Source organism: Notechis scutatus, chromosome 15, assembly GCF_049901735.1.
Source record: "Notechis scutatus isolate UNSWTSFEM ecotype Mainland chromosome 15, rNotScu1.2, whole genome shotgun sequence".
Classification (NCBI taxonomy): Eukaryota; Metazoa; Chordata; class Lepidosauria; order Squamata; family Elapidae; genus Notechis; species Notechis scutatus.
Window position 1 is genome coordinate 400621 of NC_142023.1, and position 23990 is coordinate 424610.

The 23990-nt window shown below is 43.2% G+C and overlaps 1 protein-coding gene across 5 annotated transcripts in view; it reads right to left on the bottom strand.

The window, feature by feature from the left end:
• Nucleotides 1–23990, bottom strand: part of SARDH (sarcosine dehydrogenase) — a 65275-nt gene that overhangs the window by 31483 nt on the left and 9802 nt on the right. For all 5 annotated transcript variants that reach the window (XR_015745384.1, XR_015745386.1, XR_015745385.1 and 2 more), the window contains exons 4-8: nucleotides 15315–15494; nucleotides 14043–14166; nucleotides 9286–9386; nucleotides 4801–4905; nucleotides 1311–1440 (exon numbers count right to left, since the gene is read on the bottom strand). Coding sequence is in view for 2 of the 5 variants with exons in the window: in XM_087943856.1 (XP_087799982.1) it covers nucleotides 1311–1440; nucleotides 4801–4905; nucleotides 9286–9386; nucleotides 14043–14166; nucleotides 15315–15494 (640 nt within the window). In the remaining 3 variants the exon portion in view is untranslated. The remainder of the gene's footprint in view (nucleotides 1–1310; nucleotides 1441–4800; nucleotides 4906–9285; nucleotides 9387–14042; nucleotides 14167–15314; nucleotides 15495–23990) is intronic.

The following is a 23990-nucleotide window of genomic DNA, read 5'->3' on the forward strand; positions in this document are numbered from 1 at the left end:
AGTTCAATTCTGACTGGCTCAAGGCTGACCTCGCTTTTCCATCCTTCCAAGGTCCATAAAATGAGGAGCCAGATTGTTGGGGGCCATATGCGGAGTCTATAAGCCGCTTAGGGAAGGCTGTGAAACTGTGAAGTGGTATATAAGTCTGCTGAGTCTGAATCCAGGGAGGCAATTCCCCCTCCTCCTCCCCCCCCATCTTTTTACCAAGTCCTCTTTCAGGGCACCTGTCGAACCCCACATCCATCAACCCTCCTGCTGAGGCTCTTCAAGAGATGCTCCATGGGATTTACAACAGGGAAGCAAAAACCAATCAAACAGGCTGACAAAATACGTTAATTGCTTCAATAATCCACCAGAGATGCCCAGATTGCTCTCACTGGGGACCTGAAGGGAATTTCTTTCAGCCAATCTCACACAACCACCACAGGCCCCCCTGACATTCTCTTCTGACGAATGGTGGGTTGGATCCCATCTTTTAGCATATAAAGTGGAATTATGAATGAATGGAGAAGCAAAGTCCACGAAGGACGTTCCGCTGGCAAAGAAAAAAGGCCAGTCGCAGCAGTTCCTGGGACTGTGAGAGCCTGGCTGGGTTGAGTTGAGATTGCTGGGCTTGAGGGGGGGGGGGATTGGGGGCTTCCTGCAACTCAGTGGCATAATGTCCATTTCAAATGTTGCCCCACAGAAAACGCAAGGACTGCAAAAGCAGCTGTCCAGGGGTAGGGGAGGCACCTCCTCCTTGTCTCTCTTGGGCTTCTCCTATGCCCCGCTCTTCCTCCCTGAAGTCAAGGCATCAGGGCCTCTGCCTCTCCAGTGCCACTTCCTGGCTGAGTGGACTTCTTCCCTAGTCCCCAAACAAATGCCAGGGGAGGGACAGGAGAACTGGTTGCTGGCTGGACAGCCGATTGTTGGGTTTCCCAATGGTCGACACACAAGCAGCTTAGCAGCTAACAGCCGCGAGCTTCCTTCTGTTCTTTCACTCTCTTCTTCCAAGAGACATAGAGATACATGGATGAGAACTGAAAGTCCACCAGCAACATCAGCCAAGTAGATGGTTTCCTAAAAGGTGGGCTATTGGAAACTGAACCGAAAGGTATAGTGCCCAACCTTCTGTGCAGCTTAACTCCCTAACTTTGTGATGGTGGTGAAGAATGACCAAAACAACCTGTGTTTACCAAAGCCCCCAGCCGTAAATGTGATTGTGAAGAGTAAAAAAATCATGTTGAAGGAGATGCTTGCTACGGTTCCCCTCCTCTTTCAAGGAAGTTCTTAATATTGTGGATACTTTTATGAAATCTGGGGGTCCTTACCTGGTCCGCAGACAGTTGATTTAATTCCAGTTTTCTCCAGCACTGGGACACGGTTGATAGCACCATCAATATGCTGTGTAAATACATCCCAGTCCAGATTGAAGAGACCAAAAGCAAAATTGTCCAACGCCTGGAAGAGCAAAATACGCACTACAAACATTAGGCACTGATTACATGTCGGCCCCCAGAAGACAACTTAGACATGGTGGCAAATCACAGATCAGATTCTCCACCTGCTCCCTCCTGGCTTTTGAAGCACACTTTCTCCTCCGAACCGTTTCTTGCTGCCTGAACTCAGCATCCTTATTGAGATGACCTCTGTCCACCAAGAACTTTGCTGGTGGAATAAGTCATAGAATCACAGTATCAACCCTGAAGCTGGCCTGACTGAGTCCATTTTGAGACTTTAGCGCTGACACACTGGGGAAGAAGGAGAGGGAGGGGGAAAGAGAGAGAGTTGGGGTGTTGCAGTCAAAACAAAATACTTTCTCTTGGGAACCAAGGACATTCCTTCAGATGCTTGGAAGGAGGGGACTGGAGTCACCTAGCAACTGGACAGTATCCTGATTGGACCATGTGACTGATTGCTTTGAGAAAGTGACAAACTTTTACTTTTAATTAGGTGGAAAGCTCAGGAATAATCTGAGCCAGTTTTCACCAGCCTGTGCCAATATGACATATCCAATAAACTTATTCTTTGAGGAATCTACCTGTTTGCTATGGGTATTTTACTTGGAGCCCTAACACAAAGGGCCGGAAGGGGCCTTGGAGATCTTCTAGTCCAACCCCCTGCCAAAAGCAGGAGTCCTTGTACCATCCCAGACAAATGGCTGTCCAGCCTCTCCTTAAAAACCTCCAGTGATGGAGCCCCCACAGCTTGGAGAGGCAAAGTGTTCCATTGATAATTGCTCTCAATGTCAGAATTTTTTTTCCTTAGTTCTAAGTTGGATCTCCCACCCATTCTTGTCCTGCCCTCAGGGGCTTTGGGGTCAACCTCCTCATCTGTGACAGCCCCTCAATATTGGAAGACAGTTATCATGTCCCCCCAATCCTTCTCTTCAATACACTGGACACGCCTCGTTCCCTCAACCATTCATCATATGATTTAGCCTCCAGCCCCCCTAATCATTTTTCTTGCTCTTCTTGAGCGAGTCTTTCCAGAGTCTCGGCATCTCTTTGGTATCAGGATGACCAGAACTGGATGAAGAAGTATGTGGCCCCATGTCAGCTCTTCCTCATGTCCTGAATGTCCACCATTCCCCCAGACTCTTTGGAGACCCAGATCCTGGGAATCAAGGTGTTTCCTGCACTGGGAGAGAAGTTCTTATGCAACCAATGCAGAATTCCTCACTTGCTTTGCCTTCCTCAGTTTGCCCTCAAAGGGAGCCTTTGCCCTCGAGCGCCAGCCCGGAGCTTCAGGGCGGGAAAGGACGCTTCTGCCTCTGCTTCCCTGATTGAAGTTGGCCACTCTGATCAATCCAATAAAGCAATGGCCCCTTCATCTGTGATTAAATCAACGCTTCACCATTAATATTCATGCAAGAAGCCATCCTGCATCTTATAACTCAGTGCCAAGTCACCACTCTTCATTCTCTCCAGATGGCAGGCCAGGACACAAGGCTGCTCGGCACCTTAAGGAAGGGGGAGAAGGGAAGGAAAGGTGCGCCAGGACTGCAAGCAAAGGTAGGATGAGCCACGGTGGCGCAGTGGTTAGAGTGCAGGACTGCAGGCTCCTTCTGCTGACTGCCAGCAATTTGGCAGTTCAAATTTCACCCGGCTCCAGGTTGACTCAGCCTTCCGTCCTTCCGAGGTGGGTAAAATGAGGACCCAGATGGTTGGGGGCAAAAGGCTGACTCTGTAAAGCACTTAGAGAGGGCCGTAAAACCATTGTGAAGTGGCATATAAGTCTAAGGGCAATTGCTATCCATCCATCCATCTATCTATCCATCAGCTGTGATGACAGAGTGGTTAGAATGCATTATTGCAAGCTAACTCTGCCAATTGCCAGCAGTTCAATCCTGACCAGCTCCAGGTTGACTCAGCCTTCTGTCCTTCCAAGGTAGGTAAAATGAGGACCCAGATTATTGAGGGGCAAGAGGCTGACTCTGTAAACTGCTTAGAGAGGGCTACTGTGAAGCGGTATATAAGTCTAAGGGCTATTGCTATTGTTGTGCCACCCATGTTCTTTCTAGCACATAACAGGAACATGCAGGGAGTCACTGTGACATGCACAATAGCAGGGGTTATGGCTACTCTGTCCGCAAGCCCAACACGGTCCATGTTCCCCCACCTGAGCTCTTCCAAAGCTTTGGGGGAGAGGAGGAAGTAGAGGACCAAAGCATCTGCCTTGTGTGCCAGTTACGCCCTTTCCTGGATAAGCACGCTCTCTTTTTAGTCTCTCCTGCTTTGGTCATCTCCCATTTGGACTACTGCTACATGGTCTACATGGGGCTTCCCTTGAAAAGTATCTAGAAGCTTCAGCTGGTAAAAAATGTGGCCAGGTGAACAAATTTTTGGCACCCAAAGAATGGCACAGGTAACACCTCTGCTGCAAGAGCTGCACTGGGTGCCAGTCTGCTTGTGGGACCAATTCCAGGTATTGGTGATTACCTATAAAGCCCTACATGGCTTGGCTGCCTACGGAACCGACTTTACCCCGTTACATTGGCCCATTCCACCCGGTCAGGCAGGGAAGGGATGTTATGGAGGTCCAGGAAGAGAGCCTTCTCTGCTGTTACCCCCATCCTGTGGAATATTGCCCCCCCCCAGTGAGATGGACACCCAGCCCCCATTGTCCTTCAGAGAAGGGGTGAAAGCCTGGCTCTGTGGCCTTGTTTGGGGCGGACAGGTGGGCACCCGGTTGTGGGGCTGCTTAGTTAGTCCCCTTAGTTAGTCCCCTTCGCCTTTTCAGTTGATTTTTTAACAGGGCTTAATTATTTTGGGAGGGAGGCGGTGGCTCAGGGGCTTAAGACGCTGAGCTTGGTGATCAGAAAGGTCATAAGTTCAGCGGTTTGAATCCCTAGCGCCGCATAATGGAGTGAGGTCCTGTTCCTTGTCCCAGCAGCTTCTGCCAACCTAGCAGTTCAAAAGCATCTAAAAAAATTGCAAGTAGCAAAATAGGGACCCCTTTGGTGGGAAGGGAACAGCATTCCGTGTGCCTCTAAACGAATATAATTTTAATTCTTGCATTGTAATTTTATATACTGCAAATCAATAAATAAAAAGCAGATGTGAGAAGCAAAGGGGACCGAGGGATCCATCCAGCAGCTGCCCAGATGAGACCCTCTCCTTCCCCAGGAGCCTCTCCTCTGCTAATCAGGGATCAAAGCTTTCCCAATCGGGGTCAACGTCTTTGTGGATTTTCCTACGTGCAACTAAATCTCCTTCTGAGACCCTGGTTTAGCCCTCGGCCCAAGCAACACAGAGCCCCCTAGCTGGCTTCTGCAGCGTTTGCACTCCCTCCTTGTGATTCCTTAAAAACGCCACTCACCTCCTCGCAGAAGATGGGGTTTGACTCATAGCCACCCACAGAAAGGGCATCACCTTGGAGACGCAAGTACACAGAGGCATCGTGGTCTCGAACGTTCGGCATGTTCTAAAAATACCCAGAGAAAAACCACTGCTCAGCCTCAAAGAGGCTTTTTTGCTCGGCCGCCTCCTGTCCACCTCACAACCAGGAAGCCAGAGGGGAAGGGCGCCTGGGGGGCAAAGGCAGGGTGGCCCCTTGCTGGCTGCAGACCCAGAGACCCGCTAATCTCAGCTTGCATGGAGGACCCCTTCGGCGCTTGGCCCACTGCCCCCCCTCCTGCGGCCTCCACTGAGGCAGGAGCTTCATGCGGCTTCTTCCCCGTCTCTCCTCCCCTCTGGAAGGGCTGGGAAAGAAGGGCAAAGGGTCCTGGCACCCCTCTCCACAGGTCCCAATGCTGTTGCCTTCTGAAGGAGCCCTGCTGAAGACTGGTTGCTCCTAAGGCCCAAGAGCTGCCCTCCCCAGGACCAGCGAGTGAGGCTGGGAGAGCCCCTCTCGCCTCAGGTGGGCTGCCAGGATTCTGTCTCCAGGAGCCATCGGGCAACCCTGAAGGGCCAGGCTGAGGAAGGCGCTCCAGAGCCTCCAAAGTTGGCATTCAACTGAGAACCTGTTTCTGGGCCTCCCTTTTTTCAGCGCTGGGCTTTTCCTTGTATCTCCGAGGAATGTACAACTCCCAAAGTACGTCTGGCAAGTTTAAACAGTGGCCCAAGCGAGGAGCACAGAAGTCTTGCCTTGGCCATGCAACCTGGGGCACAGAGGAAGGGCCCATCGTGCCAAATATTATCCCCCAAGGCTGCTGCCAGGAAGATGCTTTAGGCCGCATCTACCTAAAGCTAAAGTTGGCAGGAAGGGAGACCTAACGCATGAGAATGGACAAGAAAACTAGAATACTGAATAACAGGGTTGGAAGGGACCTTGGAGGTCTTCTAGTCTAACCCCTTGCTTAGGCAGGAAACCCTGTACCATTTCAGACAAATGACTGTCCAATCTCTTCTTAAAAACGTCCACTGTTTGGAGCATTTATAACTTCTGCAGGCAAGTCGTTCCACTGGTTAATTGTTCTCACTATCAGGAAATTCCTCCTTAGTTCCAGGTTGCTTCTCTCCTTGACCGGTTTCCACCCGTGGCTTCTTGTCCTGCCTTCTTGTGCTTTGGACAATAGCTCGACCCCCAACTCTTCTTTGGGGCAGCCCCTGAGATATCGGAACACTGCTATCATGTCCCCCCTGGTCCTTCTTTTCACTAAACTAGACGTACCCAATCCCAGCAACCGTTCTTTATATGTTTCAGCCTCCAGTCCCCTCATCATTCTTCTTGTTCTCCTCTGCACTCTTTCCAGAATCTATATTGCAGCAACCAAAAATGGACGGTCTTACCAGTGCAGCATAAAGCAGTGCTAACTCTCCGCATGATCTGTATTCCATCCCTCTGTTAATGCAGCCTAGGACTGCACTGGCTTTTTTGGTGGCTCCAGCACACTGTGGCTGCTATTTCAGCGACTGTCCGCTAGGACTCCTAGATCCCTCTGGCAGTTACTGCTACTGAACCAGGTACCCCCTATCCTATACCTGTGCATTTGGTTTGTCTTGTCTAAGTGTAAAATCTGGCTTTTCTCACCACTGAGTTTCACTGCACGCAGCCCTCCTTGCAGGGAACTCTCTCTTCCTCAGTCTGGAACGGGGGCTGCGGGGCCTTGCAGAGCTTTCCCAGGGGAGGGTAAACTTAGGGTCTGGCTCTCCCAGTCCCAGGTCGATGGGCTGCGCATCCCCTGAGGCCACAAGCTGAAGCTCTGCGGGGAGGACCAGGATGCTAGCTAGTCTCTGCCCTTCGCCTCCCCAGGTGTCTCGTTGTGGAGTTCCTTAACCAGCCTTGGAGGGGCCTCTAGTGGCAGAACCTGGATCTCCTGCAGGTGACCTGTACTTCGGGGCCTCTTCAAAACTGTTTCCGCTTTTTTCAAATATTTTTACTATATTCTTGTGAAATAGGCATTATACATTCTGTATTTTATGGAATGGAGTGGAGTGGAATGGAATGGAATCGGAATAGGAATAGAAATCTGGATGGGATCTTGGAGGTCTTCTAGTCCAACCCACTGGTCACGTAGGAGTCACATAGATGGCAATCCAGTCTCTTCTTAAAAACCTCCAGTGATGAAACATCCACTACTTCTGAAAGCAAAGCTGTTCCCCTGGTTCATTGTGCTCCCTGTTAGGAAGTTTCTCCTTAATTCCAGATTGCTTCTCTCCTTGATCAGTTTCCATCCATTGTTTCTTGTCTTCTGATGCTTTGGAAAATAAGTTGCCCCCCTCTTCTTTGCCGCCCCTTAAATACTGGAATATTGCTATCATGTCCCCCTTAGTCCTTCTTTTCTCTAGACTAGCCACACCCTGTTCCTGCAACTGTTCTTCATATGTTTTTGTCTCCAGACTTTTAATTATCTTAATTGTTCTTTGCACTTTTCCAAAGTCTCAACATCTTTTTTGTACTGTGGTGACCAAAACTGGATGCAATATTCCAGGTGTGATCTTACTAAGTATTTATAAAGTGGTACTAATACTTCATGTCATTTTGATTCTATGCCTCTGTTTATACAACCCAGGATTGTGTTAGCTTTTCTGGCTGCGGCCACACACTCCTGACTCATGTTTAAGTTATTGTCCATTACAGCTCAAAGGTTCTTCTCAGAGTTACATTTTTTGAGCCAGGTTTCACCTACTCTGTATTTGTACCTTTGGTGTTTCCTACCTAGGTTTAAAATTTTGCTCTTTTCCACATGAAATTTCATCTTGTTGGATAAGGTCCATTGATCAAGTCTGTCAAGATCTTTTTGGATCCTGAGCTTGTCTTCTGGGGTGTTGGCTATTCCTGCCAGCTTAGTGTCATCTGCAAATTTGATGACTTCTCCTTCTATTCCCTCATCTAAGCCAGTGATCCCCAACCTTTTTGACGCCGCGGCCCGGTACCGGCATCAGCTGGGTGCCGTGGCCTGGTACCGGCATCAGCTGGGCGCCGCCATCTTTTTTTGATGAAAAAGTGCTTCCGGTGAGCTTTCTACCCGGAAAAGCTCACCGGAGCGCTGCGCCGCCATCTTTTTGATGAAAACGTGCTTCCGGTGAGCTTTCTACCGGAAAAGCTCACCGGAAGCACTTTTTCATGAAAAAGATGGCGGCGCCCAGCAAGCCGCGCCCGGTAGGAGTTCTTCCGCGGACCGGGACCGGTCCGCGGACCGGTGGTTGGGGACCCCTGATCTAAGCCATTTATGAATTTATGAAAGTCATTTATGAAACTCATCTAAGTCATTTATTGTCCCTGGAAGTTAATCCTATTTGCTATCTGCCCATTGTTCCAGCTGGCCAAAATCCTTCTGAATCTGCCACCATCTTCTATTCCTCAGAGGCCTGAGTAGAAAACGAGTAGCGCATAAAAAGCATCTTGATGTCTTGGTGGGTCACAAGCTGAGTCAGTAGCCTAATCCAGTTGCAAAAAAGCAAATGTGAACTTTGGCTGAAGTAGAACAACAAGATGAAAAAGTGATCTTCTGTGTTGCTCATACCACATCATTTTAGGGTTTGGCACTAACAATTTGACGTGTATCGAGAAGAAAACAACCCAGATGAGAAACGGGCATGGAAGAAAAAGATGTAAGGTTCTCAGAACAGAATAACAGAGTTGGGAGGGACCTTGGAGGTCTTCTAGTCTAACCTCCTGCTTAGGCAGGAAACCCGACACCACTTCAGACAAATGATTATCCTATCTTTTCTTTAAAACTTCCAGTGTTGGAGCATCCACAACTTCTGGAGACAAGTTGTTCCACCGATTAATTCAGTCAGGAAATCTCTCCTCAGTTCCTGGTTGCTTCTCTCCTTGATGAGTTTCCACCCACTGCTTCTTGTCCTGCCCTCAACAGAGTCAAGATCACATGAAGAATTACTAGTGCTTTATAAAACCTTAATCAGACCACATCTGGAATACCACATTTAATAAGAGTTTTCATGGAAAACTTTCTGGTTTTCTATACTTCCAAAATTCAGTGTAAATGCTAAAGATATGGTATGCTTTACATTTGAAAAAAAAATATTCCTGCAAGCAAGGGTTAAGTATGAAAACTTCTTCCTGCCCAATAAATAGTGGGAAGCAGACAGGAAGCCAGAGGAATAGACAGGAAAATTCAGGTCCTCCTTTGCCCCCCAGGAAGCCTCGTGGAGTCATATTTATAGTTCAGGAAGAGGTGGCAATCCTACCCCGAGAAGGAGGGGGGGGGCCTCTGAGCTGCATGTGCAATGAGAGTGACAAAGGAGGTGCTCTCCCACTGTACAAAGATGCTTAGAATCAAGGGAAGTACCTGAATTTCTCACAGCACCTGTTGTTACTAACGTTTGTATCTTCCCACCAGGACAGAAACTCCCCCGAGAGCCCAGGACTCCCACCCCACCCCACCCCCGGACTGACCTGGATCCCCTCGATCTTCTCTGTCACCACATAGGCATGGTGCATGGCCACCAGGGGCACCTGGACGCCAGCCATTTCCCCCAGGGCTTGGGCCCAGACACCTGTGGGAGAAGGAAAACAACTTGTTAGGAATAACATGGTTACCTAACGTAGTTTGGGTAAAATAATATATATAAACTATGATAGTGAGTTTATATGCGTGTGTCACTTTAACTCCAAAGCATGTAATTTTGGGTGCGGCTGTAAATCGCCATAAGAGGGAGCAAAATAACCTGATTGATTGCTGGCTTACTGATTTGCTTGCTGACGATGATGGATTGATGGTGTGATAACTGCGTGTTTCCTGCTGTTGCTGAAGGAAGAAAAGAGGTTTGACTTCTTCATATCTCTACTGCGAAGAGATATAATACTGGACTGATATTGTAAGTTTAATGACCTCTTTTTCGACACTGGACTTTGCAACTGATTAATCCCCGGACGGACTGAACTAGTGTATGATATATGGACTGTTTGACTATGCTATAAATCTTACTGGAATAAAACTATTTAACTAGCACAGTGTATCTGTTTTACTGAGTGTAAGCTACAAAAACGTTTGTCTCACATATTTGCCTGACTGCCGTGCAGGTTCTGCTAGGGTGTATATCCCTAACACAACTGCCATCATCTGAAGGGCCTGGGGTGGGAAGGAGGGCGGGCAGGGGGCTTGGAAGAGGAAGCAGAGAAGGGGAAGCCACAGCAGAACGAGCCTGGCCAGGGGACCCTTGCAGGGTCATGGCTGCTACTGGATTAGGAAGAAAGTACCATATTTCTCACACTGTAAGACGCACTCCCACCTCCAAAAAAAAGTGGGTGAAAATGTCTGTGCGTCTTATAGAGCAAATGTTGCTGAAGTCCCGCACACCCACTGACCCCCACCCTTCTGCCTCTGCCTCCCAGCCATTTGCCTCCTTGCAGTAAATGGCAAACAGCCTGGTCAGTTTCAGCACAGCCTGATTTAGCACGAACAGCTGATTGGTGGTTGGATCGGCCTCCCGGAATACCGCCAATCAGCTGTTTCAGGCTGCAGGAACGCCACCACCCATCGCCGGCATCACTGCTGATTGCTGCTGCCATCTCTGTGTGCCCCATTTTTGGCCTCCATGCACCCCATTTTCAGCCTCTGCGCACCCTGTTTTCAGCCTTACACGTGCCCCATTTTTGGCATCTGTGCACCTTGTTTTTGGCCTCCATGCTTCCTGGTTTCGGCCTTCGCACACCCCATTTTAAGCCTCCATGGGTCCCATTTTCAGCCCGTTCCAGGCATCAGGGATCCTGGAACAGCTGATCAGCGGTAATGTTAGGGATAACATTGTTTACCCTAACTGGTTTGGGTAAAAATAATAAATATGGTATCATGGTTTGTTAGTTAAAGTGTGTGTAACTTTAACTGCAAGAATGTAATTAAGGGTGTGGTTGTAAAAGCACTATATAAGAAGCGAGGCAATTGCAGCTCGGTCTCTCTGGCTTGAAGATCCCTAATTACTGGATGGATTGATGACTGCGTTCTTGCTGGAACGGGGAGAGAAAAAGGAGTGTTGATTTTTCTCAACGGAGAGAAGATAAAGATTGGACTGATTTACTGTAAGTGAACTGACATTGGCTATTCAACACGGACTTTGCAAATAGAATATCCCCGACAAGACATGACTGAAATTGATATATGACTAATGGACCGTTTATTTTGACTATGCTATAATTCTTAAATGGAATAAACTATATTTTTGATAGCACAAGCGTATCTGTATTTTTACTGCGTGTTAACTAAAAAACTTATCTCACACATTTACCTGTCTTCCTATCTGACTTCGCTGCACGTCCTGTTTAGTTTGTTTTCCTTAACACCCGCTGGGGAATCCAGGCTTAACAGGTATTCCGGGATGCCAATCCAACTGCGAATCAGCTGCTTGTGCTAAATCAGGCTGTGCTGAAGCTGAAAGAGGCTGTTTGCTGCAAGGAGGCAAATTGCTGGGAGGCAGAGGCAGATTTTTTTTCTTGTTTTTCTCCCCAAAGCTAAGTGGGTCTTATGGCCTGGAGCGTCTTACAGTGCAAAAATAGGGTACTTTGGTCAATATTCTGATGAGAGCACAGAAGAGGGAGGTCGAACCTGTCACCTTGTCTCCTTTGCTGACTAGTCTTGAACTCAGGGATGGATGCTGGAGAGAGCCCTCTTTCTGTCCTGCCACTTCAACACCACATAAACAAGGGGAGCAGATAAGGATTTTTACACCGGCTTCAGGTGCAAACTCATCTCCCAATTGGAAGAGAAAGTGGAGGGACTAGAGGAAAGGGTTGCTCCCCTGAAAAGCCTCAGGGACGAAAAAAATGTCCTGGGTGGAACATTTAGGCGGAGTAACACTTTATACAGCACTGGTAAGACCACACTTGAGATACAAGGATGCGTCCAATTCAGGTCACAGCACAAAAATATTGCTGAGACTGTAGAAAGAGTGATGAGAAGAGAGATGACTAGGAGACTGGAGGTTAAAACATAGAATGAACAGTTGCAGGAACTGGATAGGTCTAGTCTAACCAAGAGAAGTTCTTGAGGTGACATGACAGTAATCTTCCAGTATTTGAGGGGTTGTCAGAAAACACGAGGGGATTGGCCTATTCTCCAAAGCAGGGGTCTCCAACCATGGCAACTTTAAGACTTGTGGACTTCAACGCCCAGAATTCAACTCTGGAAGTTGAAGCCCACAAGTCTTAAAGTTGCCATGGTTGGAGACTCCTGCTCCAAAGTACCTGAGGGCAGGACAAGAAGCAGCAGGTGCAAAATTGTTAAAGAGAGATCCAACCTAGAACTATGGAGAAATTCCCTGTCAATGAGAACCATTAATCTATGGAACGGCTTGCCTTTACAAGTTGTGGAGACTGGACATTTTTCAACATGGGATTGGTTCTGTTAGATAACAGAGGTAGAAATTAGAAGATGGAAGATTACTACTATGTATAAGTAAATAATATGATCATTATTATATAAGTAAATTGACCCAGACAATGCACTGCTTTCTAAGCACTTATGTAGGTTAAAAAAAGAATAAATATATATAAAAAGAAGAGACAGGACAGCCATATGCCCAGAATGACTAGGGGCTCCTGCTTAAGCAGTGGGGGTTGGACTAGAAGACCTCCAAGGCCCCTTCCAGCCCTGTTATGCTATGTTCTCTGTCCTTCACAACTTCTTGGCATCTTGCCATCATCACCAAACAGCTGTGAAGCTTCTTTCTTTCCCTTTTCATTTCGTACAAATTTAAAGACAACAGTGATAAGTTCAGCCTCCACCAGATTCTCCCTGGTTCTTCACAGATCAAGTCTTCCATGCAGAAACCCAAGCTAAACAGTTCTCAGAGGTTTTTTTTTTTTTTTTTTTGATAAAGAGCTCAGAGATGGGGGTTAATTCAGATTTTCATAGGAAAAGGGGACTTCAGATGCCCACCTCCAGCAAAAAACAAACACACACAATTTTGGGGAAAGATGAGGACTAATGAAGGATCTGGCTGGTAGCTAAAGGGACTATAATGGTTAGTATGGTAACCCATATTATATAATATATATATAATAATATAATATAATATAATATAATATAATATAATAATATAATATAATATAATATAATATAATATAATATAATATAATATAATATAATAATATAATATAATATAATATAATATAATATAATAATAATATAATATAATATAATATAATAAATATAATATAATATAATATAATATAATATAATATAATATAATATAATATAATATAATATAATATAATATAATATAATATAATATAATATAATATAATATAATATAATATAATAATAGTTCCAGTGGTTACTGAAGATAGCTTCCGTTTGGTTTCTATCCAGAGTAAAGTCAGTGTTAATTCTAAAGGGGAATAATAATTCAACCATAAAAGGATTTATGATCTGCTGAGTGAAACCGAAGAAAATTCAGAGGAGCATTCGAAGGACTATCTAGAAGAAGAATGCTGAGGAGACCACCCAGAAAAGCCCTTGCTAAGGGCCAGAAGACACAAGGAGATGCATAAGCTCCCTTTCTCCATTCTCTTGCTATTAATAATATTGTTAGGTTTTTAACTCAACTTATTTTAATATTTTGGTTTTACAACTGTTCTGCCACACAAATTGCTTTTCTGTGAGTTGGGCAGCCATATCAACATGATTAAACATAAAATAAGTGTCAGGATTCCAGCAATCGCCCTAATTAAATCATGATTCTTGAGCCAAACTTCAAAAAACTTCAAAGGATTCATTCAAGGCAACATACTGGCCCTGCCCTGTATGAAGCCAACTCTGGCATATGTTATTTACAATCACCTGTGACCCTGTTTCTCCCCCTCTCCCCAGGGTCTCATAAAACAGATTCTCCAATTGAGCCCATTCACGGGCTGGGTGATATCAATTATATTCTCCAATTAAGGATTTTCCCAGGCAGAAGATTCAGTAGCTTAGTTACAATCTTTGTAAGGTAAGTGTGGAATGTACGCTTCCCCCCCCTTTTTATGGCAACTACTAAAACAGGCATAGGAATGTTTTATGAGTTGACAATAAGATTTTAGGAACTCCTTTTTCCCACTCCCTTCTCCTGACACAGAACCCAGTGTATCCCAGTTCTACACTGGCTAAGCCTGCATTCAGACCGCAGGAGTCCCAGCCCCTCTTTTGCAGGAGCCGATTGGGGCGCCTTCCTTACCACAGCAGTTGACCACGCAGGACGTCTGGATGGCTCCCTGTTTCGTCAGCACAGCCGCCACTCGTGGGACCCCAAAGTCATCTGTCCTGACTTCAATGCCAGTCACGGGGCAGTTTTCAATGATCTAGGAAAACCAAGAACCATAAACAGTCCTGCTGGTCTGGTCTAGAGTCCATTTCAAGACCAGTGACCAGGGAGGGCCTATTCAGCGATGATCTGGGCCAATGTGATATGTCCAGTAGTGTTCTGACTCAGGCTTCATCAAACTTAATGAAACACAAACTTATTTTAAAAGGCAAACCTGTTTTAATGCAATGCTGGGAATTACTTGCATTCCCAGCCAGAACTGATTATAAACAGTTCCCCAAGATAAGAGCACGTCTTTCGGGGCTGTAGAAGGCTGCCAAAAAAACAGGAGTATCCAAATTAATGAGAACAGAAACCAACCCGAAGGACCAGCAAAAACCGACCAGAGTTCCCAGAGCTGCAAGGCGGCCTCGGAATCTTCCTGCAAAGCGTTCCTCATTGAGGTCTGACTTCTATCCCTTAGGCGTGGGGCAATCACCTCCCAGCCTTACTCCTGAGTCGCCCCTTCTGCTTCAGCTGCTCTCGCCTTCTAGCAGCTCTGTGCACACGTGCCCTGGGAACAGGCTCCCCTGGGTCCTCTGCCTCGCTGCTGCCAGACTCTGGAGGCTCCGAAGGCAGCACCCCACTCCCAGATGCTCCTGGCTCCATCTCTGCATTGGATGCCGGACCCTCGTCCGAGTCCTCTCCGGGCTCCCTGACTGGCCCCCTTTCTTCCTCACTGTCTGTCTCTGCTGCCGTCTGCAACAACTGCCGGCAAACCACAACAAATAGAACTATTCTTTGAGGAATCTACCTGCCTCGGAGTTCTGTTTGCTCTGGGTGTATTACTTGGAACCCTGGAAGGAAGAGCCTCTGGCCTGTCTGTCATTCTTGCCCTCCACCGCTTCTCCAAATGCTTTGCTGGCCAAATTAGGTCCCTGTCAGCACTTGAAGGTTCTCGCATTTCCTAGAAAAGCTGCCCATGCAGGAGCTCATAGTTGAGGTATGCTTGAGGGCCCCCCAGGGATGTCCTCCCCCCCACCCACCCCCAAGAGGTCGCGTTGCAAAAGGGCAGAAGAGGAGCCTCCTCATCACCATGCTCGATTCTCTCCCTGAGGAACTCAGATGATCTCATCAGGCAAAGCAGTTTATCTCCGCTCTTTCTCTCAGGCCACTTCAATGTTTCAAACGGCTCGGGGATCCTACCAGAGCCCCTCGGTTGCTGGCTGCCCGAGTGAGGGACGTGCAGGTCCCCGCAGGGTCCATTGTGCCGTCCCCCGGGACGTAGAGGGTTCCGTAGAGGTCGTCCACGTTCATCAAGGGGTAGAGCTGTTTGGTTTCCTCCGGAGACAGGACATGCGATTCAATGCCGAAAACTTTGCCGAGCTGCAAAAGAAGACCAGAATTTCCAACATGGTTTTCAATAATTTCAATTATTGTTCCAATATTTGAGGGGCTGCCACAGAGAGGAGGAGGGGGTCAAGCTGTTTTCCAAGGCACCCGAAGGCCAGAGAAGGAATAATGGATGGAAACTGATCAAGGAGAGAGTCAACCTGGAAATAAGGAAGAATTTCCCCACAGTGGGAACAATCAACCAGTGGAACAAAAGTTGCCTTCAGAGGTTGTGGGAGCTCCATCCCTGGAAGCCTTCAAGAAGAGACTGAGCTGCCATCTGTCAAAAATGATTTGGGGCAAGGGTGGGATTCAAATTTTTTAACAACTGGTCTGTGGGCATGGCTAGGTGGGTGTAACCATGTTACTAGGTAACTAGGTGGGCGTGGCCATGTGGCTGGGTGGGCATGGCTTCTTCTTTTTTTGCAGTAACACCCCCCGTTTTTTTTGCCTCCTGGGTCTCAGGAAAGCCTCCTGGGCAGGGGCGATTTTGCACAGCACCCACCCTGCCTCCTCCCCACCCCCTCCTTGCGCCCTGTTTTGCCTCCTGGGCCTCAGGGAAGCCTCCTGGGCGAAGCAGTAAGACAGCGAGGGGGATCATCAGAACAGCTGATCATCGGAACAGCTGATCGTCAGGAGAGGGAAAAAAAGAAATACCTTAAGGAGTGACTGAGCAGGGGAGAACACAGTCAGGCATGCGTGCGATGTTGCACGTGCGCGATCAGGACTGACTGGGCGGGGAGGGGAGGGGTGGATGAAGAGGGGCGGGACCAGCCAGGGGCATGATTTGCCGGTTCTCCAAACTGCGCAGAATCATAACAACCGGTTCTAGAGAACTGGTCCGAACCGGTAGAATCCCACCCGATTTGGGGTCTCCTGCTTGGGTGGGGGGTTGGACTAGATCAGGGGTCACCAACTTTTTGGACCTTAAGGACGACCAAACTCATAATTTTAAATCCCGTGGACCTGGCCTAATTTGTGGGTGTGGTCTGGTGGTGTGGTGGTGGTCATGTGACTGGCTGGGCATGGCTTGTATGTAAATATTATACATATTTATATAAATATTGAATTTTTTTTTTGAAAACAGTTTTATTAATTTTTAACAACAAACAAAAACACATAAAACATAAAAACATCATCTTTCCTTCATGAGTTTACAGACAGTGTATCGGTTGGTTTACCACTTTTTTTGTGCATCCATTTCATAGTCTCCATTGTAGTTATATTACATAATAACTCATATTATCAATCAACAATTATATAACCTGATATCATTATTAAACAATCATTTGACTATAATTTTATTAATTCATACTTTAACGAGATAACTATAATCTACAATTTATTTTATAGCAAGTCATAAAGTCATACCAGTCTATCTTAATAAAATTTTATAAGGATAGTATCAAAGAAAAAAAAAGAAATATGTATTCATTGTTTCCTAAAATTCTAAATATTCTATTATTATATTTTATTATCTAGCCATTGATAGAAAAGGTCCCAAACTTCATAAAAATGTTTATCTTCTTGTTCTCTAATTTCAAATGTCAATCTACTCATTTCAGCACATTCCAATATTTTCTTAATAATTTCTTCCTGTGATGGTATTTTCTCACTCTTCCTATTTTTAGCAAATACAATCCTAGCCGCTGTCAATACATTTACAATCAAATATTTCAAATTTTTATTGTATGTATCAGGTAAGATTCCCAATAAAAAAATCTCTGGTTTTAAATCTGTATGTTTCTTTGTCATTTTTTCCAACCATATGCGAATTTTAGTCCAATATTTTCTAGCGTCCTCACAAGTCCACCACATATGGTAATATGAGCCAGGTATCTGATGACATTTCCAGCATTTTTCAGATTTATTCTTGAACATTCTTGCTATTCTTGTCGGGGGGAAATGCCACCTGTAAAACATCTTATACAGATTTTCTTTATATGCTGTTGACATTGTCATTTGATAATTTTGAGACCACAATTTTTGTCATTTCTCTAAATCAATCCCATATCCAAAATTCTTCCCCCAAACAATCATCGTTTCTTTAACTTGTTCTTCCTCTAATTTAATTTCCAGTAAATAACCATATAATTTTTTAATCACTTTTTCATCAAGTACCTGTCAAAATCTTATCTCAGTCAATTTATCGTAGAATCCCCCTATTTTAGAATCTTTAACATACCTTGAATGTATTTGCGCATATGAAAACCAATTCATCTTTATACCTTGTTCTTCTAGATTTTGCATCGTTTTAAGTTCACCCTTTTCATCCAATATTTCCCCATATCTAACTGTTTGTTCCTTCTTGTATGTTATAGGATAAGAAAAAGCTTCAATAGTTGATAACCAAACTGGGATTTTCAAATAACATTGTCTCTTAATTTTCTCCCAGTTTAACCATAAAGACTCCCGTATATAATGCCTTCTAAAATAGCCCTGCGATTTAGTTCCCTTATACCACAGAAAAGCATGCCAGCCCAGTAATAAATCATGTCCTTCTAGTGTCAACAATCTAGTCTTTCTTAATGTTATCCATTCTTTGGCCCACATCAAGTTTGCAGCTTGATAATACAGCTCCCAATTAGGAAGGCCAAATCCTCCTCTAGTTCTAGCATCTTGTAAAAGTTTAAATTTTATTCTCGCTTTCTTACTTTGCCATATATACTTCAACACAATTTTATTTAAATCTTCAAAATAATCTTGGCCAAGCCTAATTGGTATTGTTTGGAACAAATATAAAATGCTGGGTAAAATATTCATCTTGATTGTTGAAATTCTGCCTATTAATGACAGTTGTAGATTTTCCCATTTCTTCAAATCAAATGCTATCTGCTGTTTGAGTTTAATATAATTGTTCTCTTTCAATGTAGTACACCTTGACGTCAAATATATCCCCAAATACTTAACCTTGTTCGTGACTTCAATTTTCAATAGGTCTGCCAGTTCTTCTCTTTGTCTTAATAACATGTTCTTTGTCAGAATCTTTGTTTTATCTTTATTTATTTTCAAACCAGCCATCTCACCATACGTCTCTATCTTTTCCAATAGTTTTAAAGCTGTCTCTAGAGGATCTTCCAAAATGAAAACCAAATCATCCGCAAAGGCTTGTAGTTTAAATTCCTCCTTTTTGATTTTCATTCCTTTTATATTTTGGTCCTCTCTAATATTTCTATTCAACACTTCCAAAGTCAATACAAATAGCAAAGGTGATAATGGGCATCCTTGTCTTGTGCCTTTTCTTATGTTAATAGAGTCTGTAAGTTCTCCCTCTATCATTACTTTTGCCGTTTGTTTATAGTATATGGCTTGCTTGAATAAATTTTCTGGCAAAACCCATCTGTTCCAGTAGTACTAACATGAATCTCCAGTTCACATTATCAAATGCCTTTTGGGCATCTAGAAATATCAAAGCCATTTGTTTTTCAAGATGCACCTCATAATATTCCAAAGTGTCCAGAATTACTCTCATATTGTCTTTGATTTGTCTCTTTGGCAGAAATCCATTCTGATCAGGATGAATGAAATTATTTAAGTATTTTTTAAGCCTTTCTGCCAAAATTGAAGCAAAGATTTTATAATCTGCATTCAATAAAGAAATAGGTCTATAGTTCTTGATTTGTAATGGATCGGCCCCTTCTTTTGGAATAAGTGTAATGTAAGCTTCTGACCATGTTTTAGGTATCTTCTTATTTGACATAACTTCATTCATGACTTCTAGCAATGGAATGCTCAAGGATTCTTGTAGTGTTTTATAAAATTCTGCCGGAAGCCCATCTGGACCTGGTGCTTTTCCATTATTCTGTCTGTTGAGTGCTTCGGTTAATTCCATCATTGTTATAGTACTTTCTAACATTTTTTCAGTCTCTTCGGGTATCTTAGGTAGGTTAGCATTTTGTAAATACTGTTTAATTTTTTCCTCATCAATATCCTCTTGTTTATATAGTTGTCCGTAAAAGTCTCGGATAATTGCCTTTTTCTCCTTGTCACCATAGCACATTTGGCCTTGATCGTCTATTAACTGTAATATTTTCCTTGATTCTTTCTCCTTTCTCAGTTTGTATGCTAACCATCTACCTGGCCTATTTGCATCTTCAAAATAGTTCTGTTTAGCACTTCTAATTTTTTGTGCCAATTCTTCTTTCTCTATCTGACCCATTTTATGTTTAATTATGTCCATTTTAAGTTTAATATCTTTTTTCTGTGGCATTTTCTGTAATTCTTTTTCCAGTTTTTTGTGGTCAACTTCTAAAGCTTTGAAGGTTTGCCTCTTCCTGACGTTCTTTTTCTTTGTATAGTCTATTATTAATCCTCTCGCATATGCCTTCATTGTATCCCAAACATTCTGTATTGAAGTATCTTTTTTATTTTCACTAAAGAAGAAAGCCAATTCTTTCTCCATCCATTGTGTAAAGTCTTTTTCCTTTAAAATAGTATTATTTAATGTCCATCTAGATCTTCTTTTTTGTCCTTTCCATTTAATTGTCATTGGATTATGGTCTGCCCATGTACTTGTTTCAATATTTATTTCTTGAATATTAGATATTAATTCTGTTGATGTCCAAATCATATCTATTCTGGACCATGATGAATGTCTATTTGAGTAGAAAGTATATTGTTGAATTTTAGCATTTCTTTCTCTCCATATATCTTTTAAATTTAATTCATCTATCATTTTGAAAAAGGATTTAGGGAGAGTCTATTTTGTCGTGTTGCTGTTGCTGTATAGTCCAATTTATTGTCTACAATTCCATTGAAATCTCCCATCATAACTATATTAGCATAGTCCAGTTCAATTATTTTCATATGTAATTTTTTGTAGAATTCTTCTTGTTTATCATTCGGGGCATAAATTGCAACCAGGAGTGTTTTTGTATTATTATCCACTATTTCAACCATTAATACTCTTCCATCTTCATCAGTATGGATCAGTTTTGCTGGGATAGTTTCTTTAATGTATAAAACCACTCCTCTTTTCTTACAGTGAGTCAAGGAAGTAAATATTTTCCCTAATTTTGGTCGTACCAGTAATTGTTCATGTTGTTTTTTAATGTGTACTTCTTGTAAACAAATTATATCAAATTTTAACTTCTCTAATTTGTGAAAAAAAATTCTTCTTTTGGTAGCTGAGTTCAGTCCATTTATATTCATAGAAATCAGTTTTTTTCCCTCCATGATTATGTTTTGTATTTAGGTCTAACAGCTCTCGTAGATCTTACTTCACGTTGTTCTTTGGTCTCCGCTTGTCCACCTACTGCGCCTTCTTCTTTTCCCATCCCCATTTGGTTCTCTTGAAGTTCAGTTGAGATGATCTCTTTTTCTGTCTCTATTTCTTTTCTTTCAAAAAATTCGTTGTAGAACATTTCTGCTTTCTCAATTGAGTCAATTATGTGTCTCTGTTCTTGCCATGTAAACATTAATCCTTCTGGAATCAGCCATCTGTAATTCACCTCTTTTTTCAATAATATTTTAGTCAAAAATCGATATTCTCCTCTCATCTCTCTCACTTTTCTGGGTACTTGTTTTAAGACCACAATCTCATTGTTTTTATATTTCTCCTCTTGCCACTTGTAATATTTGTGTTTTAATAGTTTTTTTTTTTGTAAATCTGACGTGGACCTCTCTTGGTAAATTGTTCCTCATCACATATCTTGTAAAGACTCGGTATATCTCATCTACTCCATCCATCATCTTTTCCTCTGTTATTCCCAGAGCTCCAGCCAGGATTTCTATCATTATTGCAGTCAAGTTTTGTCCTTTTTCTTCCTCTATATTTTGAAATCTGAGATAGAATTCTGACCTGTCCATCTCCCACTTCAACATCCCACTTTTATCTTGTTCAACCATTGTTAATCTGCTATCAATATTTCCAATTGTCTCATCTCTTTGTTTGTCTTTCTCTTCAATTTTTTGGAGTCTCTCATCATATTTCACCATCATTTGTTGAATATTTTCAACTTTTTCATCGGTCTTCCCAATTCTTTGTTCAATACTCTCCATTCTTTGTTCAATATTCTCTGTTCTTTGTTCAATACTCTCTGTTCTTTGTTCAATATTCTCAGCTCTTTGTTCAATATTTTCTATTTTCTTTTCAATGATATCCGATTTCATTTTAAGTTCTTGAATTCCTTGCATAATCATCTTTAAATCCACTTGTTCTTTATCTTGCTTCGACATTATCTGGGTTAAACGTCATCCTCCAACTGTTGGGGAGGCAGGAGCAGAAGTTGAAATGCCAGAAAATATGGATTTCTTACTCATTTAGATAACTCAGGGTCTTCGAGGGAAGAAGGCGGAGCCACGTCGCTGCAATACAGCTGCAATCTCGGGGCTCCGAGATCGCAGCTGATATCTTCGTCCCTGGTCGGTCCCAACGGACCTAAACCATCCCGTAGAGACGGTGATAGCAAGGGGCGCTTTCTATTGATCCCAGGGACATCGCAAAGTCCCTGGTTGATCCAGGAGAAGCCCCTCTACCATCGGCAGAGAGGCAGCCATTAAGCTGCTGAAGCTGGGACAGCTCCGGAAGGAAGAGATTGAAAGAGAAAGTGTATCGGTTTGGTGAGGACTTTTTTTTATTATTAATATTTGGGACTAAAGGACACCCTAAGAATGAGAAGAAATCTGTAAGATTTTTGACAAAACTGACTTAGCGGCGATTTTTAAAGAGAAATGTCAAAGTGAGGCTTGGTTTTTTACTTTTACTTTTTTTTACTGAACTTCTATCGTGATTTAGCAATTGTTAACTGGACTGGTTTTTCCTCTTATATTTACCTGTTCTTCTTCTCCTTTTGGACTGTTTTTATTTTTTAGAATAGAGGCTCCCTTTAGTAATTATATATATATATATATATATATATATATATATATATATATATATATATATATATATATATATATATATATATATATATATACATATATAAATACACACACACACACACACACACACACACACACACACACCTTCTTTTTTATTATGCTTTTTCTGGGAAAGAAGGGTGAGTGGATGAAAGAAACTTTGTAACACTGCCAACTAGAGGGCTTGGAAAATACTTTATTTGAAGCTGAGAGAACTGTGAAAAACTCTCTCTCAAGGACACTGGAACTTGATAAGATAGAGGGAAGAACACTGGAGAATGTTTTCACAGGTGTTCTTTGGGACTTCTTTCAACAATTGAATATTTGAAGCTTGGCTTTGAAATTTGTGGAGAAGTCATAATAAGAGCCTTGGATAATTAAATAAAATGCAGTGTGCTCTTTTTCTACTTTTTCTTAGCTGTCTTATCCCTCCTCTTCAACCCCATAGTATTTTGTAATATTTGTATATTTATTTTTATTTTTATTTTTAAAGGGAAAGCCTCAGAATATCCTTTTCTTTTTCTTATTGGGACTTTTGCCTTTTCCATTTTCATTTTTGATCCATTTTTATGGCTATTTTTTATTATTCAGATCTTTCAACTGGATTAAGGTATGAAGAACCTGAAGAATTCTTTTTTTTTTCTTACTACTTTTTAATACCATTGGGTCTTATTCTTTTTCTTTTTACTTTTTACTATGAATCATAATTGACTATCCCACAATAGGATTAAGGTCCAGAAGAACCTGAAGAACCTTTTCTTTTTTCCTTTTAATTTTGGGCTTTTTAATTTTTATTGTCTCTTTTTTATTCTTTTTTTCCTTCTTTTTCCCTAATGGATTATAATTGGCCACTCTACTAACCGGAATATTGAATTTTTTAATATATAAAAAAGAGCAACTTTTACCCACAATCAGGCAAAGCAGGCAGGCAGATTGAGTTGCTCAGAGAATCACAGATTCATTCAGAGATCTATCTGTCTGCCATTGGCTAGCTCAGTCTGTCACATAAAATTTGCTAGCAAGCAAACTCACAAAATTAACTCACAACACATCATGTATGTAAATATTGAATTTTTTTATAAAAAAAGAGCAACTTTTACCCAAAATCAGGCAAAACAGGCAGGCAGATTGAGTTGTTCACAGAATCATTCAGTGATCTATCTATCTGCCATCGGCTAGCTCAGTCTCTCAAATTTGCTTGCTCTGAGTCAGCACTGAATAATAGAACCTTCAGTCCTAAGGGAGATTCGGCTGTGCTTAAAAGCAGAGCCAAAGATCTAAAGATTAGCTAAAAAGCAAGAAATCCAACCATTTCCTGCTTCCTAGCTAATCTAAATCTCCCAGCACAACAGATCATGGTCGGAAAAAGGAAAAATAGCAATTTTAGCAGGCAAGTTTGCCGGGTAAGGAATGAGTGGGTGGGGAGGGTTCCCGCGGGCCATGTGGGCAGCGCAGCCTTGTGGTTCTCCCTACTCCCACCAAGTACCTTTGCTGCTGGGGGCTCTTGCGCAGGAAAGACGGGCCACACCAAGAGGCGGATGCTTCCGCTTTCCCATCTGCGCAAAGGGCACCGGCTCCCCCCACCCCTGCCACAGCCCCGGCAAGGGCGCGGGAGCTGACTTTAAAACG